The sequence below is a fragment of the Micromesistius poutassou genome (genome assembly GCF_964030765.1).
Source record: "Micromesistius poutassou genome assembly, chromosome: 4".
Taxonomy (NCBI): Eukaryota; Metazoa; Chordata; class Actinopteri; order Gadiformes; family Gadidae; genus Micromesistius; species Micromesistius poutassou.
This window is the reverse complement of record NC_140274.1, coordinates 11,708,695-11,727,267: the sequence shown is the minus strand read 5'-3', so window position 1 is coordinate 11,727,267 and position 18,573 is coordinate 11,708,695. Positions and strand designations below refer to the sequence as shown.

The following is an 18,573-nucleotide window of genomic DNA, read 5'->3' as shown; positions in this document are numbered from 1 at the left end:
CATTTCGCAATGGACTTATGGGTACTTACCTTTTCCTCCCAAATGCAAACCAAAGCACCGAATACCACACACACAAACCACAACTTAGTAAAATCGTTTCTTTATTTAACCCCAACTACAACGTCACACAACGTACAGTATAACGTAGTCAGATGGCGTTTGGTACAGTCGTTTGTATAAAAAATGATTTCGCAATTACAATTCAAAATTTCAAGACATTAAATTCACACGTGAGTACTAAACGATAATACTACAAATAAATGCACATATGCAGAGATGACAAATAACAGACAATTCAAAACTTCTTTCTGAAAACCAGTTTGAGGAAAAGCTTGGGGATTGGTGGGACTAGCAATAAGAATAGAAAACATCAAAAAAAATGTATACAGGATTCTTTCAATGTCCAGGGTTGGCCATTTCACCGCCAGAAGAAACACGACACCACCTGCACAGGGACTGGCACTAAACACCACCCGCAGAAGTATCTACAAAGAGCTTTGAGAACAGGCTGGCAGGCCGCTGTCTCACTCAGCCGTACACGTCTTCGCGGTCCGCGTTGTAGATCTCACCCTCCTGCAGCGAGGCAAAGTTGAGGAAGTGAGAGGGCCGGTGCACCTCGTGGTAGAACTCCTTGGGGTTGGACAGCTGCAGGTCGTACTTCATGTTGGGGTCGTGGCGCACACCTGCAGGCAAGGGAAGGTTGGATCAACCAGGGACCAGCATCACCGTTTAGCTTATACACATGCCTGGCATGGTAGGGACATCTACATGGCCACTAGCAATTATTTGGATGCCCTGTCTGCTGAAATCATGACATGATAAAAGTCTGATCATCATGGTTAAAATAATGGAGGTTTACTTAAGTCTTGATCGTTGAATGGATCTAAAAGATCAAGTGAAACAGTAGTTGCCTGTGTAGCAGGATCAGTAGAGTTGAAATAATATTACATTGATCATTCAGTGAAACAATGAATCCATTTAAACAGATTCAAACAAAATAATACTGAACAAAATTGAACAACCTAATTGGGCTTGACCGTTGACTTTTTCATGATCACAGTAAAGCAGGGGATAGGTGCACATCAGGCAGCATTTTGATAACGTTTTACCAAGAGAATTACAAAAATAATGTCTCTGTGGCTCACCCATGAAGTTGTAATTCCACGAGACCTGGCCGGGAACCATGAAGAAGCCCAGGAAGCGGTCAGAGAGCAGCATCTGGACCCTCTCGTAGTGGGACGGCAGGTAGCCCTTGGGGTTGTTGCCCTTGTCTGTGTTCTGTCGGCCCCACTCGTATCCGCTGGGCGTCAGCTTGTAGGCGGTCAGTGTGCACGAGCCAGGGGTGAAGCTGATGGAACATAAGATAAAAACCATAAGCATTCATACCATAACCTGTGGCCACAGCAGCGTAACATTCACGTTTAAAGTTTAATGTTGCAGATGTCCCCATGTTGAAATCTAGAAGGTTTTCCCCAACCTTGGGCAATAAACTTTTTTCCTCCTAGGTCACACTTTGTTTTCTCTAATATGGCGGTGGGCTCCTACCTGCAGGTGATGATGATGGTTTTCTCTCCGTCCCAGGAAGGGTTGTCAGCCATGACCTTGGCATGGGTAGTGACGTCCTGGGGGGACAGCTGCGGCGATTCGTTGGGCTGGGTGTGGATCCAGCCAAGAGGTTCCATCTCCTGTTGGGTGGAAAGAGGGGAGCGTTGAGGAGCCGTTTTAAGTGCAACAAGCCATCATTTGGGTCCAAATGATGGAGACGCTGAAGGAGAAAGTCTTTACCTTGAGGTACTCGTGTCCTGGGAGCTGGTTGGGCAAGTGGACCGTCTGGTGAGTCCCCCACTGGGGCACCATTACGATGCAGCGGATCTCCTTCACCTGGGGGTTGTCTGGGGGACTGGTGCCATAGAGGTAGCCAGCGATCTGTCAGGACACACCATACAAAAAGAAAACTTTGCATCACCAAAGCAACAGAGGCCAAGTGGATTCTCTAATTATGACTGTCGTGGGCCAATCGCAAGGCAGCGATGTTTACCTGTGCTCGTAGGTCAGAGATGCAGATGAACTTCTTCAGGACGTTCTTGGGCAGGATGTAGGTGTAGCCCGTCTCCTTGATGTCATCTGAAGAAACGTAGATGTGGTTTGTCCTCAGATGGAGGTTGGCAGCAGATATAGCCCTGAGGTTTGGGGAATGGACACAATAAAGATTGTCAGCTTAAATGCATTCAATGTAAGCCTATCAAAATACTTTTTTTATTGCCATTATCAAATGAATATATACACAATAAAAAGCTTGATAAGGCAATTAGCCAGCTTACCTGACCCTCCATTCGGTCTTGGAGGAGAAGGTCTGCGTCTCGTAGTTGGAGGTGGTGGAGGTGATGATCTCGTCGCCGTGCTTGTTGACGGTGCGGGTCTGGGTGGCGGTGAGCTGGGACTGCTCCTTGGTCTGCTTCTCGATCTCAGCGATCTGCTGGCGCTGCTGGGAGGGAGCGGATATCTCCATGCCCAGGATGATGTCTCTGATCTCAGACTGGGTGAGGGAGGCCACGTTGACGCTGGGGAGGAGCAGGACGGGCGGCGTTAGTAAAGAAACCAAAGATCCAGCTACGCCATCAAAGTATTTCAAGAGAGATTCACAGGGATTACGTCGTTTTACGATATGAACACACTTTACAGTGTGAGCTCATGGCATGACAAGATAATTGTTAATTGATTCAAGCTGATTTGGTCTTCTTCATTTGAGATGTTTACCATTTGTGCAGGACTGGCAGAAACTGGTAGAAAACCCACAGGGCTTAACACCCATGTTTATTGTTTACACTTCAACGTGTTCAAACAGAGAGCTAGTTCACCAAGTTCTTGCAGTTGAGAAACTGCCCAGGTAAGTCTGACAATTAACGTGAGACCATTTCATAATATCAGCCATGGAGCCCTTTAAGTGTGGAGACAAATACAGCAAATGATGCGGCAACAGGATATCCATCCATCCATACAAGCATGCATGCATTAGACCACTCACTTGTTCTTCTTTCCGTAGTCAGCCAGGATCAGATCTTTGAGCTGCACCTCCACCTTGATCCATTCCTCATCAGTGAGGGTTGGCCAGATGTGGTGGGGCTCTGTGATGGTGGTCTTGTCTGGTTTCAGGATCACCTTGGCCCTGTCGTTGTTGACATGGAGCGCCCTCAGGATCAGGATGAGACGAGAGAAGGCCTACAGACACACACAACACACAAGAAACACTAGTTACACAAAGAGGATGAGTCAATATGTTCCCATCTGTACACTCTCGCTCAGAGTAGTTAACTGGGCAACCAGTTCTTCCCAGATTATATTAACAGTAAAACTTCAATCAATGCCTAAAGCGTAGGAGTGCTACTGACTGTGTAGGAAGAGATGGTCTTCAGCCAGTCGTCGTAGAGGTTGAACAGAACCATCTGGGGCTCGGTGGCCTTCAGGATCAGATCTCCGAATTTCTCCACCTTTAGACAGGCCTGGAAGGGGAGCTGGAGCTCAGAGCCTTTGATGACGATGTTGGGGAAATCAAGCAAGTGGACCTGCATGGGGAGGACAAAAAAATAAGGCATTAGAAAAAGTTTGGATGTAAGCTGTTGTACCGTAAGATTGAACGCAGCAAATGCACAAAATACAGTTTTCTGTATTATGAAGACATGGTAAAGCATGCTTTATAGCTCACCTCAAGAGGGTCCAACATGCCCTTCCTGGTCACGATGATCTGCTTGGGCTGCTCCTCCACAGGGAGGGAGCGAATCAGGGCAGCAACTTCCTCAGCAGTCTTCCATTTAGCCAGCTACAGGGGCACAGGAGGAATAGAAACACGCAAGTTAAAATGAATCAGTAATCAATCCGTGCACAACGAATGACTGGAATGATACAAAAGGTGTACTTCTAATGTTGCTCAGGAGTAGGGCTCTACCTGTCCAAGACGTTTCTGGCCGGCCCACACAGACGTGTGAATGATCTTGAGGAAGAGCTGGCCAGTCCTGGGGTTGAAGATGAAGATGGCTCCATTGATGGGCTTTGTGGTCAAGTTACCCTCAAAGGTCTGAAACAGACGCATGAAGAATACATGATGACGGACACACTGGCAGCACTTCATTGTGCTTGCGATTGGCCTATCCTTAAAGAAGCCTCCAAATAGCTCTTTGGCTCTAGAATTCAAGAAGCCCTTGAAATGGATGGTGGCCGAGAGGACAAGCTCACCTTGTGGATGGTGACACGGTAGACGTTGGTGTCATCTACGAACCAGATGATCTGGTTGGAGAAGAGCTCTCCGTAGTTCTGCGAGGAGAGGTAGGGCTCGGTGGGCTCTGAGGAGTACAGCTGCAGACCTTTGCGGATGCGCTCCCTCAGCACATACAGAGCGGGGTTGGCCTTCATGATCTTGGCCATGGCCTGCTGGATCAGAGGCTTGCCTCCGGGGAACCAGTTACCATACGCGCTGCAGAGGTGAGGAAACACGTGTTAGGGTTCGCGTTTGGAGAAAAATGTCTCTTTAAGCAAACATATACTAATGTGCTACAATATTTTTACATAACCATTGCATCTTTTGCAACATTGAGATGTTTTTACTTTGTCCTGCTTCCCATAAATCAACATGACCCAGTTAAAGTCCCATTGTGAAAGTCCCCAAAACAGTCTCCTCTAGAATTTGTGTTTTTATAACTAGATAGTTGATTTGTACAGCACTTTGGTCAACTGTTGTTTTAAAGGGCTCTAAAAATAAACTTGACATGCATCCATGCTAGTCAGAGCACCCACCTGTGGAGGTTGTAGGCCAGGTCAAGGGCAATGAGCACCCCGGTGGGAGAGGGGTAGATACTCATGTTGTCTGTGGTGTAGTCCAGGAACTTGGCCCTGGCGTAGCGCTCAATGTCATGGGAGTCGTAGTCTCCCCAGCGCAGCTGAATGTCGATCCAGTACTTCTGAGTGGTGGTGCTGTCCATCACGTCCCTGAAGGAAGACAAACAGACATTAATACAATGACATTAAGGAGGGCTGTAGATTCTCTTTGGCACTTATCCAAGCCGATAGCAGGAACTCTTTTTATAAAAAAGCATGATGATGGTGATTACGATGAAGCCGTACTTTGAGTCTGCGAGCAGTGAGGGCCTGGAGACGTTCCACTTGTAGGAGGCGAAGAGGAGGATGTCTGCGCAGGAGGAGTTCATCTTGTACGACTTCCTGGGATGGATGGTTTCCTTCTGCACCGTCTCGATCTCCAGAGCGTCCAGCTCCTGGTCAAACACCTGGCAGAGATCCATGACGACACTCTCGTGGATCTTCTGCCACAAGTGAGCCCTGAAGATCTGAATGAGGGAGATCTTCAGCGTGGGGATCTTGCCGTGCATGAAGATGCCGGTCAGGTCAAGCTGCACCTGGAAGCCCACGTACACCTGGGGGAGAGGAACACAAGGAGACGGTTCAACGGCCGGACCAATGCTTTATCCTTTAACCTGCCTCTGTAGAGGTTTATCCCACAGACATGTCCAACACTAGTTATCCTTACGTTGGCTCTGTTGATGGTGGGCGACCACCAGAGTGTGAAGCGACGGTTGGGGATCTGGTTGAGACCAGATCTCTGGGCGTTGGTTAGCTTCTTCCATTTCATGGACTCCTCAAAACCGCTGGCCTTCTCCCTGAAACCCAACACGAGGCGCTGTTACAACCAGATGCTCACCAGCACTGACCAAGTACTGTTCCTTAATAGAATAATGTGCATGTGTTGGCCTGAGGCTGTTCTCACCAGAAGAGACCTTCCCAGGTAGGGAAGTAAGTGCCTTTGAACAGGGTGTGCTCCAGGATTCCCTCCACGCCGCCCAGAGCCTGGATCATGTCGGTACGGTAGTTGTTCAAGTTCCACAGCTTGCCGTCGTGCCTCTGATGGGTCCACCAGAAGGGGTTCTGCTTCAGCACCTGCAGGCACACAAAGAAACAAGCGTTAGCAGAAGTCAAGGGCACGAAAAATGGGTCTACTTCTATTTAAGGAATAGTCAATAGGCAAACTTCGATGCATGTGTACGGTGCATCTTACCTGATACTGTTTGAAGTCAGTCCTGACCCTCCAGCCCTTGTCGTAGGCCAGCGTGTGCCTGTCCTTCTGGAACAGAGTGTTGATGCGGGGGATGCCTCTGTCCCAGGAGTCCTCCAAGTCCTCCAGGGTCAGACGCCTGAGACACAAGAGACAAAGAACTATTAGGCTTCATAGAATCAGCCTTTTCAATTAGATGCTTTAAATGCTCAAGCGGTGTAACGATTGAAAACAATGAACCGCACTGCAAGTATTTGAGCAATAAACATTTGTTTCAACAAAAATATATTGAAAAGCATACTAAATACTATATTGACTATAACCAAACACGGCCCAAGTCAACTGAGCTTATATAAGGTCACGTTTGAACTGAGGGTCTGAATAGGAATCTTCTTGTCAGAGGGGTTACCTGTTCTGGGCGATAGCCTCCTGTCTCTTGAGGGCGTACTCTGCCCACACTCTCTGGGAGTCGATAAACTCACTCTCCCAGGGCTGGATGTAGCGGTACAAGTTAGGGATCAGCTGGTCTTCCTCGTGGCTCATTCCAGAGCGGAAGTGAGTGATGCCCACGTCCGTCTGCTTGGACCACCTAGTGGGGAAGGGACGGCAAGCAACACCGTAAGAATGGAGCTTTATTTCACACAGACACATAGATGTAGTTACACGTCACACTTATTTGGTGTGGCTCAGGTCACTATCAAACGACCAGTCACTCGGCAGCAGCCCTCCTGGTTGTCAGCGAAACCTAGCCTGCTTACTGTGGCACACTTCTGACACCCAAACACACAGACCAGTGCTAGGTTTTAAGAGTGTGCAGATCTAGTTTCAGTTAGATACAAGGTTAACTATGAGATCAGATAAAAAAAATTAATGCATGAAACCAGCAGAATATTTTAATTATTTTCTGCCTTTGGAAAGCAAAAAAAAAATCGATCAGTCCACCAATAGATCTAGGTCTCAGCTTACCGCAGATCTGACTGAGGGATGAGCACATGGCCCATGGACAACATGCCCAGGCCGCCCAGCTCTTTGGGGGTGTAGAAGACCACAGGGGGGAAACGACTGGGCATCTTGGAGTTGAGGCCAATCTTGATACGGGTCTGAATCTTGTTCTCGCACTTGACCAGCAGGTCCAGCAGCTCCTGGGTGTTGACCACCGCCTCGCGGAAGTACGTCATCAGACCGATCAGAGCTGTGTTCCACTTGTTCACAATCTGGAGGGATAGTAAAGGTGGTTACGGCTTTGTAAGTCACCATGATCCTATTACAAACTCAAAGCAATCCTTTCACTGGGAAACAGCAGCTGTACAATGAAGAGATCCCTGGTGTCAGCTGGTTTAAAATGTCCTCACCTTGGTGAATGTGGTGGACCCAGAGGCCATGAGGATCTGGCGGACTCTGTTGTGGAAGCGCTGCATGGACTCATCGTCCACACGCAGGAAACACTGTGCCGTTCTCTCTTTGGTCACCTGCACAGGGGGATCGATACGTTGATGAGGACTCAGAAAGTGTGTACCGAGAGGAAAAATTCCTAAGTAAAGTCATCCTAAAGTCATTAGGATGGATTGGTGAGCCTTTAACTACCAACCTCATTCTGAAGATTCCAGACTCCATCTTTGTGTGTGAACTCCTCATAGCTGGTGCGGCATTTGGGCAGGATGCGGCACTCGAAGCCACACATGTTGAAGAGCAGATTGGGGTTGTCCTTGCTGTACACGGACACAAAGCTGTTCTCCCACTGCACCGTGGTCACCGAGCGGGGCAGGCGGTTCTTGATGTCCCAGAACACAGCGCGACCACTGAGCGGGGAGCAGATGGAATGAAAATATTTAAAAACTATCCTACACACCACTCATTTTCTTAACAGGTTCACCAAAGGACAAATGTCTGACACCGCAGCGTGGGAGTGGACTCACAGGTTGACGTCGTGCTTCATCAGCCTCATGCGAGCGTCACGGGGCCAGCACTTCTTGTTGTTGTAGCCAACAATGTTCTCGTTGTTGGGGTCCGGATGCTCCGTCAGGTACCTCTGGATCAGATCTCTGGCCTCGTCCGCTGTGAACCTGCACACACAGAGCGGTTGTCAAATCCAAACCGCATCGACAAACGGCGTGAACCTGTTTTAACCCAGTCCTGCGATGCCCACCCCTTTAGTACAGAATGTCAAGTTAAATATTTTTTTGTTTAATGCCCAACAGCAAACTGATTAAATAAATGGGCATGGCAAGTTTATTTACATATGAAGCTAGAGTCAGAGGGCTTCAGTAGTTGAAGCTACTGAACCTACTAATAGGCAAAAGAGAAATTGCCACAGTTCAATGAAGGGCAAGACTAGTTAAAAAATAGGAATCTAAAATGAGATCACACATGAAGCGGAGGTTCCCGTCTCACCTGAAGAAGATGTGTATGCGGTCGATGTAGCGGCAGTAGAGGCGAATGGGGTGAGCGCTCTCTGTGGCCGTGTCCTGGAAGCTGAGGAAGTCGTTGGGCATCTGGGGCGGGCCGGCCATCTCGCTGGCCCGGTGGAGGCCCAGCACCAGCAGGTCCATCACCAGGCCGTAGTACTGCACGATGAACGAGGCAAACTGCAGCCCCCTGATGATGCCGTAGGAGTTGGTGTGATTCATGTCCTGGAGGAGATAACAAAATTAAATTAAATTTAAAATAAGCTGGAAATGGGGAAATTAAGACTGCACTCATGTTGTTGCCATAAACAGGGAGTAAGGGACACCCCCCCAATATCAGGCCTCAAAAAAGGGTTGTACCATGCAATGCCAGCAGCTACTACAGTCAAGAATAACACTTGCATCAAGAGACAAAACACTGGTGAAAGCCTGCATTGATCTAAGTTTCATGAAACAGGCGACTACTGATTCGCCATTGGATGCATAAGCGTGTAGTTAAACCTGCAGCCTGAAGACCCTGTACCTTGTAGTTGATGACCACGTTGTTCTTGGCGGTCATGTAGTCAGCAATGTTGTGGTCCACGATGAGACGCAGCAGCCTGTTGAGCAGCGTCAGATCGATCTTCTCATACATCTTCTCATAGCGAGACTCCAGCATGACGTTGCACTCGCCCTCAGTCATCTCCCACACGTCCTGCAGGTTGTTGATACCTGGAAGGGGGTCAGAGAAACCCACTGAAACCCTGCTTCACATCACATCACTAATCACTCGTTTTGATTAATTTAACTAAAAGATAGGTCTTAACTAGGCTAGAGATCAATAACCTGGTAGAATAACCTATTGACAGTAGATCTGACCAACACAGCAGCATCTTTTAGCATGAGGAGACTTTGTGGTCTGAAGCACTACGCTCCAAAACAGGAAAAATATTTAATGTCTTTCTATGCATATTAATTACATAACTGTCGTTTTTCCTAGATGGATGATCCATGCTTTAACATAAGCATTCATCAAGAATAACAATGATTTGCTCTTTGACAATCAAACCACTTTGGCCATACCTTGGCACCACTTGTACACCAGCAGTGGTGGAGGCTCTGTGTCTGCTGGCTTGATCCAGGGTGGGAACAGCCGCCTCTTGTCTGCCTCGTACCAGAGGTACTGGTCGAGGTAGGCGTCTGTGATCTTCTCCAGGGGCTCCACGTCGTACACCGGCACCAGGTGGCTGTACAGGTCCATGAACTCAATGCCAACCTGGGAGGGGGAGGCAGCTGAATGAGACGAGTGTAATGGGTCTTATAAGTTCTAAGTATGGTTTCCTTCAAGCTGTTTGGACTTGAACAATGTTCACGGCTCTAACCTCCTTGAAGGCTCGCTGGGTGAGCAGGTGACGTTTGATCCTGGACAGGGCTTCGTGAGGGTTGTCGTAGGCCTGTTCAATGAGACCAAGCTCCTCCCTCTGGGACTGGTTTAGACGAGACTTCACACTGCACAAAACAAAAAAACAAACATCTGAACTTTGTATTCCAGCTGACAGAACAACTTTGTAATGAGGATTTATAGTAATATTACGACTATAACAATGAAGACCTCCACACAGAAGTGATGGAAATGAGCCGTATCAGGGGTGCTACCTGTAGGCCTCCTTGAGCCGTTCCAGGGCCAGGATGAGCAGCTTCGTGTCGTGTTTGTAGGACAGCGGAGGGAAGGGGATGGGGGAGAAGCGCCTACTCTCCAGCCAATGCACTGTGGTGGTGTAGATGGCCACAGCCTCTTCCGCTGTGATGTAGGGACCGTCCTGAGGACAGAGCACATGTTACCGTGGGCCCATCTAGGAAGATCTGGTTGACACAACTGTTGACCACTGATCCAAACCCAACACTCATAAGGTACAGCAAAGTAGCTGTACGATTACAAGAATTAAGCTATTTCTAGACAAATAGGATCCATTTGTCAAAATATAACCCTGTAAACTGTACAGTTACCCTAAAAAGGGCAGAAATCAAAAGTATTGCAATTCATAAAGTTGCTTTACCTTCAGGTAGTTGTGCTGCCTTTCCTGCTCAGCCTTGAGGTAGAGACGGGTCAGCCTGCCCAGGTTCTTCTTGCACACCGTCTTGTCCACAGTGGCACCGCGGCGGATTCGCTCCCTGTTGTAGTGGGCGGTGTTGGTCCACCAGTCAGCCTTGGCCTTGACGTAGCGGAGGATCATGTTCTCGATGGGTGTGGGCAGGCCGGGCACCTTGGAGCATGTCAAGAGGAACAGTTTTCATTTTCAGGTGGAGGAACCCTTTGAGGAAAGGCCCTGTGTGGCTTTTATAAATTACAAGTGGGATTATAGTCCTTTAAAATGGTATTAATAATACCATCTCAAAAATCACACACACACACACACACACACACACACACACACACACACACACACACACACACACACACACACACACACACACACACACACACACACACACACACACACACACACACACACACTAAATCAAGCGATCTGATTGGTTCCCATCTGTTGTATATTGAGCGTATACACACAGCTATGACGCCCGTTCAGTATCACTCCGTGCCTAACTTGGACTGTTGTTTATTTATATATAAAAGCAATAGCATAGTTCACTGAAGCCTAAAAAACATGTTGATTGATGGAGAGGGTGGAAATGAGGGTGGAAATGTTGGAGAGGGTGGAAAAGCAATAGGCACACGGTGAGTGAACTGCTCGACAGGCTAAATTGCCGGCGAACCGAGCTACTGTCTCTAGCCTTCTCTCTGAAGGACGCTACAGTGTGTTGCATAGCAACCGCCGTACACTTTGCCAGCAGCCAGGAGGGACTACTTTTTTGTATTCGTTAAAAAAATGCTTTTCCGACTTTCTAGCTTTTTCAAAATTGAGGGTGTCTATGACTTTCATTTCGCCATATTTACGTAACCGTTTTATAAAAGCAATAGATCACGACAGGCTGTGGTATACGGTCATTATACCACAGTTAAGGGGCGTTGTCCCCCGTGACCCCCTTAACTGTGGTATAATGAACGTTAAATATATATAGAAACTTAAAACGATTTCAGGCTACACTTGGCTCCTCTGACAAGGACCCACCTTCCAGGGGATGTTGGCTTTCCAGCACCTCCAGGACTCGCTGAGGTGCTGCAGGATGGTCCTGGCCTTGTTCTGCTTGATGCCCTCGGGCATCATGTCCAGGATGTCGTGCATGACAGCGGCACGCAGCTCCAGGTCAAAGTGGGACTCCACACGCTGCTTGGTCACCGTCTTTGCCACGCCCTTGGAGTGACGCCCTGCGGGAGAGGGCGGGGTGATTGGCTTGTTATGACAAAGTATTTCCCATGAGTAGATTGCACTTTCAGTGTAAAGTTGGGTTGGGGGCTGGTTCTATAATCTCATGCAATTGTATAAATGGCATGAAAAACAATATATTTAATAAAACAACCACTAAAATCCAACACAATACTGATGTACTAATGTAATCAAATGTAGCATGGCATCAGAAAATTATATTGTGATGCATCTGAATGTTTATTTTTTTAATATCATGCATTATCCCCTACGGTTATGACAGTACATTAGCCATATCTAGGTGTAAATAAGTATGTTTAGATACCTTCAAACTGCCTGGCCAGCAGGTTGCCCAGCCACCTCTCCAGCAGAGGGGTGATGCCCCTCATGAAGAAGAGCCAGACTCTCCAGCCAGGAGCCCAGAATCCACAGCCTGGACCTTTACCCACTGGACCCTGGGAGGATGGGGGGGGGAGACATTGAGTCCTTCAGTGACAATACAAAGCATGAACTTGCTCTTTAGCGACTTGTGAGGTGGAAAAAGCATCATTCTATTGGGAGGGCTTACGGTATTGAAACGGTAGTAGATGAGATGCTTGAGGTCCTTGCACATGCGGATCTGTCTCATCAGCTTGTACTTGTAACGGTACATGCCCGTCAGCTGACCCACGTGGGCGAAGATGTACTGTATCCCGTCAGACAGCTAGACAGGAACATAGCACTGCTGTTAGACAACCTTCAACACAGCCTAACAATACACAGATGATCTAATCACGCATACATACATACATACAAGAGACCACAAGAGTAGACCCTGCAGGATAATCAATTGGGTAATTAGAATAGTAACTCTGGTAAACCACAATTATTGCTTCCAGAATGAAGGGAAGGGAATTGATTTGCTCATGTTTGAACCAGTAGGAATCTCACAAATGATTAAACAACATTTTGGGCACTTGGAGCACAGGCTTGAACCAGTAGGAATCTCACAAATTGGGCACTTGCAGCACAGGCAAGCAGACCAATGCAAGTGCGCCTTTATAAATTGACAGGCGCACCACACTGTCAATTTACCGATCTCATAAAATATCCACTGTTGTCATTTTTGTTTAATATATCAGATCCTGGGGGATTCCAATCATGCAATAATGAACCGTGTTACTGACCTGGAATGAGTCGACGTTTCCCAGTCTGTACTGAACATGGCTGTCAACAACCAGCTTGCTGAGACGCAGCACCTCTCTGCAGAGATGGAAAGCATTACCAAACCTGGACTTCTTACGCTCCTGTAGGAAGAGAAGACAGAAACAAATGTGATATCGCCCGGTGGATCTCCTGGTGCCATGTTAAGATTTACTGATATACATACAAAATATTGCTTTGAAAGAGCAAAAATATCTCCAGACGGCTCTATGCTATAATATTCAACCAATCAAATCAATAGAAGAATAACCCATGTTTTTCTCCCAATACACAATATGGGGGGAAGGTTGGGCAAAATAACATTGTATTCACTGTAGCTTTACTAGAACAGACTTAATGTTACTTTGAGCGCATGTCTGAATGATTAGGTAACCAACCGGAATGTATCCGGTGATTGAATAAACTAACCATTCATTTTAATTTTCCTCTAGTTCTTACGAACAGGCAAGCAGACCAATGCAAGTGCGCCTTTGTAAGAGGGCTTTCATTTGACGGGATGTCCCAGAGTGTTGAAGAGACCGACAAACCTTTGTGGTGAGCGTCTTGACGGGCTTGAGGTTGAAGTTGTAGTCCAGATGCAGGTAGTTGAGGTTCTTGCGGTGGATCAGCAGATTTAGCATGTTGTAGCCCTGTCTGCAGACCTGCAATCCCACCTCCACCCAGTCCAGCTTGGTGGACTGGAAGAACTTGGTGGCCTTGAAGGAACGGAACAGGTACCTGGGGGGAAAGAACACACAGCGATACACAGCGGTTAGAGACGTGTTGTGAACACAGATGGAGAACATCAGCAGGGTGTTCAGAGGCTCACCTCTTCTTCTGGGCCTTGGGTGGCCTTTGCTTGAGAGCGTTGAGCACGTAATACTTCAGCAGTTTCTGGTAGGACACACGCACTTTGACAGGCTGGCCAGCAGGGCAATGCTCACGATACCTGCGAGGGGACAAAAAGACAACTTCAAACCACATACACATTTCATGTCCATCTATAGATCACATGGGTGTCAGGACATTGCTTTTGGAGGACATGTCACATGAGCGGACCAGGCAAGCGTCTTGACTCTGGGGAGGACATGAACAGGATGCCATGGAGGACAGCCAGGAGACTTGCAAAACCCCATTAAAAACGTCAAACAGATTATTTAAACTCACGTCTGAATGTTGACTTAATGCTACTTTGAGGGCATGTCTGAATGTTTAGGTAACCAACCGGAATATATCCGGCGGTTCAATAAACTAACCATTCATTTAAATTTTCCTCTAGTTCTTACGCACAGGCAAGCAGACCAATGCAAGTGCGCCTTTGTAAGAGGGGTCTATTTTGGTATGATATCCGAGCATTCATCAACAACGACTTTCTCATCCACTAGGTGTTGTCTTCTCACCAGTTCTTGATGAGAGGGATGTCAATGGCTCGCCTGGTACGCCCAGAGCGCAGGTTGAAGGGGCGCGGCGCCCAGAGCAGAGCGATGCCGTTGGCGGTGTGGTCTGTGTAGAGAGGAGTTTCCTTGAGGAAGGGCTCCACGTACTCGGGCAGCTCAAACTCCTCATCGTCATCAGGCAGAGGCTCTTGACTCTGGGGAGGACATGAACAGGATTCCATGAAGGACAGCCAGGAGACTTGCAAAACCCCATTATAAACGTCACAAACAGATCCTTCAAACTCACATCTGAATGTTGAAGTAATGCTACTTTGAGCGCATGTCTGAATGTTTAGGTAATCAACCGGAATGTAGCCAGCGATTTAATCAAATAACCATTCATTTTAATTTTCCTCTAGTTCTTACGCACAGGCAAGCAGACCAATGCAAGTGCGCCTTTGTAAGAGGGGTCTGTTTTGGTATGATTTCCAAGCATTCATCAACACGCAGGAGGGCCTACCTTGACAGAGTGCCTGTGGGAGATGGGGTTGATCAGGGGATCAAAGTAGAAGGCTGGCAGATCAGGGTCCTCAGTCTTGATGAACACCACATTGGGAGTGTGGTACCTGAGAGAAGAGCCAAAGGTTCTGGTTATTCTGGTCGTCAATCTTGTTTTGTCCATAGCTAATTTGCAAGTTAATGTTTTTTCCTACCAGGTGAGGTGGACGTGATGGGGGAGGTTGTTGTACAGGTAGGGGAAGGCGATTTTGTACTCTGTCCGGATTGGCTGTCTGATGATGATCTTGTTGATGTCATTGAACTCATTCCAGTCCTCATCCCTGTTAGAGGTACAAGTAGGGACAAAACGTGAGTCTCTGTGCATAAGCCCAAAACATGTAACCTGTTACTACAATAAAACATTTCAAAAAAGTCTATAGTTAAAAATAATGTTAATTTTTATCAATATCTATTGGTAGCCATATGTACTTACTGGAGGTTAATGTCCCTGACCAGCGGCTCAAACTTGGGCCCTCCGGGGATGGCCATGTTGAGAGCCTTGGAAGTGAAGAAGGCCTTGAGGTCAAACAGATAGAAGTAGTTGTAATCCACCAAGTCTGTTAGCAGCTGGTTTGCCAGGCGGTAGAGGGTGGACATCATAGGAAGGGTGAACTGCCAGCGACGGTAGGTGGTGCCGTTCACAAACCTGAAGACAGTGAAGCATTGCTACAATTAAACCAAAGTGTGAACTTGAAGTACAAGCAGAAAATAAAAAAAATAGAAAGATTAACCCTCCAATTCCAAGCAAACTGAGAAATGTAATGATGAGAGCGTGAAGCGGGCCTCACTTTGTGGCGTCCTTGAGAGGCTGGTGCTCGTAGAACCAGTCGGCGACGGAGGAGTCCTCCTCCTGGTCCAGCTCCATCTGGATGGCCTCCAGCGGCTCCACGTCCAGGATGTTGTCCGCGTAGTCCAGCGGCGGCTCCTCGTCGTCAAACGGCGGGAAACGCATGCGCTTGAAGTGGCGACGGTCACGCTTCTCACGACGCATCATGATCCACATAGCTCTGCAGGGCAGGAAGAAATGAACATTAGAAAAAATGCTGATATATAAAGTACAGTTCCCCGTAAACATGAACAGTAGGATAAAGGGACATTTTAAACGACTCTTACCCCCATTGTGCGATGTAGACAGGCTCAATCACCCAGGGGATTTCATTGACGAAGGAGATGGCTCCAGTGATGTGGTAAAGCACGGGCACATCTCGGATCTGTTCCCAGGGCATGGGCATGTTCTCCAACAGCTTCAGAACGGCATGGGGCATATACTTCAATGCCCTGCGGAGCACAAATACAAAAGGTGAGCTCAGAATGTTCATTCATCCCAGCCAGGAAATGTGGGCAAGCAGCAGTGATAAGATTAAAGAAAGTTCCCTGGGAAAATATCCATTTTGTTTGTTTATTGAAACAGCATCTGGTTCAAGTAAGTGTTCATACCCAAGGTAGACCCTCTTGTCGTGGCGGAATTTCCTGTTGGTCATGTCACCATGGTCCCTGATGATCTTGCGGACATGCTCGGGTGGCATGTCCTCCTTCTGGGCATCCACAAAGCCAAACTTCCTCTTCTCTGAGTACCGCTTGGCCTGCAACTGCTGCCATTTTCGAGCTGTGGAATTGTTTTGATGCACGACAAATCAAAACTTGGTCATATATGAATACATTAGTGTTGTTTATATCCACTGCAAATTGCACAATATGAATGCAAACTGTGGATGCATAAATTTGTACAGACCTTTTTCTTGAAGTTTTTCCTCAGACATGAAGTCGGGGATGGAGGCTGGAGGGGGGACGCCTGGAGGCATGCCTCCGGGGACCCCTCTGTAAGCGAAAGCCGCCGCCATGCCCCTTACAACTAGAAGATCAAATCAAGGCACAGCAAGTTCAAATATAGTATATACATAAAAAATAAACACCATTTACAAAGCAGTCGTAATACATACAACACGATAACAGAATATAGTGTATAATACAATACCTAAACATCACTAACATAAGAGTGTTAATACCTACAACACCATAACAGCACAGCTAAGTTAGTTCGTACACGTCGTTATACAATACATAAACGACCACTAACATAAGAACATCAAATGCAGATCATCTTTAGGGTTCGATTTCCAAAGGATTCGTGTATGGTTAACAGGGTTAGTGTGTGTTTTCAACGGGTTAAATTAATTTTGAACAGGTTTTAACAGGGCTTCCTCCACCGATGGCCTCGCGTCAACACGCGCACAATAATGGATTCCTGAAGCTAAGCTAGTAAACTGGAAAGCTAGCTAGTAAGCTAACGACCCATTCAGTGGCAGAATGATAGAAACAAACTAACCAGAAGTCTGCTAATTTACACCATTACATATTTGGCGTGGCTGATCAATGTTAAATTTTATGTGTTGTTAAAATCCCATCATCGCAGCCAACAATAATTTAGACCTTCTAACTTTAGTTTGCAGCTATTAAAAAAACGACCTAGCTCAATGCTAACGTTAGCGCAGCAATTCGGCTAAACAATACACGTGAGAAAATAAGAAAACTTTCTGAAATGTTTGAATCAATCCACATTTACTTTACCTTCAGAGTCAAATCTTGATCCTCAAAGTCTGGATCTCGCACACTACCACATTTCTTTTGTATAACTGAGTAGACTTCTCCGCTGGTTGTGCTTCCTTGAGGCAGCACGCACGGTGAACGACACCGCCACACGATGGACGTGATCAGCCGCAACCTGGATTCACGTAATAGAACTACGCCGTTCCTAACGAAACTTGCTGCTCAGACTGACTGGGTTACGTAGGAAGATACGACTACGCGGGACGAGCGCCACAGCTCAAATACCCGGATGAATAACCCGGAAACAAGGGTTCATAGTTCATAAATACAACGCTGCATGAATAAAGCTGCACGATTTTCCTAAATAATATTATGAAAAACAAAAAGTCCTCTTAATTCTTGTCTAGAGTAACATCCATTAGGATAGTCCAATACAATACGATCACTTCATGTGCAATATATATATATATATATATATATATATATATATATATATATATATATATATATATATATATATATATATATATATATATATATATATATATAATTTTTATTTTTATTTATTTATTTTTTTTGCTTAGAAGATTAGAAGTTTTTAAGAAAAAATAATCTAGATGTTTTTAAGAAAAATTATCAGGATGTTTTGAAAAAAAAAAAAGAAAACTGTAAAACATCTTCCATTATCAGCAGTTAAATCGAGAAAAAAAAATACTAATAATTATATGTCCTACTAAAATGATGTTAGGTGGGGGCACAGTTAAGTGTCGTACACTTTAGTGAGATTGTTTTTGTTCGTCGACTAAATACGGAAATACGATTTTGAGTCATTTTTTTAATTTCGCCAATGTGTTGAGGTTGATAGAAAATTGGATAGTAGAAAAAATAGAAAATCGGAAAGATTCTGTTTCTGAATCTGCTTCTGCGTCTCTCGCATGGGTCTCTCGGCTGCCGGGGAAGCCAAACTCCTCCCCTCCCTGAATGATCAGTGGCTGCGCACAGAAAACGCAGCCACTGATCATTCAGGGAGGGGAGGAGAGGGGTGCTAATTTCGTGCAAGCAGTGTGTGTGTGTGTGTGTGTGTGTGTGTGTGTGTGTGTGTGTGTGTGTGTGTGTGTGTGTGTGTGTGTGTGTGTGTGTGT

General features: G+C 46.5%; 1 protein-coding gene across 1 annotated transcript; it reads right to left on the bottom strand.

Moving 5' to 3' along the window:
• Positions 1-84: 84 nt before the first annotated feature.
• prpf8 (pre-mRNA processing factor 8) lies at positions 85-17,582 on the bottom strand. Its single transcript, XM_084466939.1, has 42 exons — positions 17,453-17,582; positions 16,617-16,736; positions 16,322-16,490; positions 15,998-16,162; positions 15,673-15,891; positions 15,318-15,530; positions 15,040-15,165; positions 14,847-14,952; positions 14,351-14,541; positions 13,780-13,899; positions 13,499-13,688; positions 12,935-13,054; positions 12,337-12,471; positions 12,094-12,223; positions 11,574-11,770; positions 10,500-10,706; positions 10,099-10,262; positions 9,825-9,951; positions 9,526-9,718; positions 8,987-9,174; positions 8,450-8,688; positions 7,975-8,121; positions 7,647-7,857; positions 7,411-7,527; positions 7,025-7,272; positions 6,468-6,647; positions 6,062-6,197; positions 5,774-5,943; positions 5,537-5,666; positions 5,116-5,423; positions 4,789-4,980; positions 4,231-4,468; positions 3,944-4,072; positions 3,704-3,817; positions 3,390-3,563; positions 3,026-3,219; positions 2,322-2,561; positions 2,039-2,180; positions 1,786-1,926; positions 1,546-1,685; positions 1,146-1,348; positions 85-683 (listed from the first exon to the last, which is right to left on the bottom strand). The coding sequence occupies exons 2-42, from the start codon at positions 16,723-16,725 to the stop codon at positions 529-531; spliced, it is 7,017 nt and encodes a 2,338-aa protein (XP_084323065.1). The 5' UTR covers positions 16,726-16,736; positions 17,453-17,582; the 3' UTR covers positions 85-528.
• Between the last annotated feature and the right edge of the window lie 991 nt (positions 17,583-18,573).

Coding starts and splice junctions, on each gene's coding strand:
- prpf8 (XM_084466939.1), bottom strand. CDS start 16,725: ATGGCGGCGGCTTTCGCTTACAGAGGGGTCCCCGGAGGCATGCCTCCA. Junction 12,224..12,336: donor TCTACTACCGTTTCAATACC/GTAAGCCCTCCC, acceptor CCATCCTCCCAG/GGTCCAGTGGGTAAAGGTCC. Junction 5,944..6,061: donor CTGACTTCAAACAGTATCAG/GTAAGATGCACC, acceptor GTGTGCCTGCAG/GTGCTGAAGCAGAACCCCTT.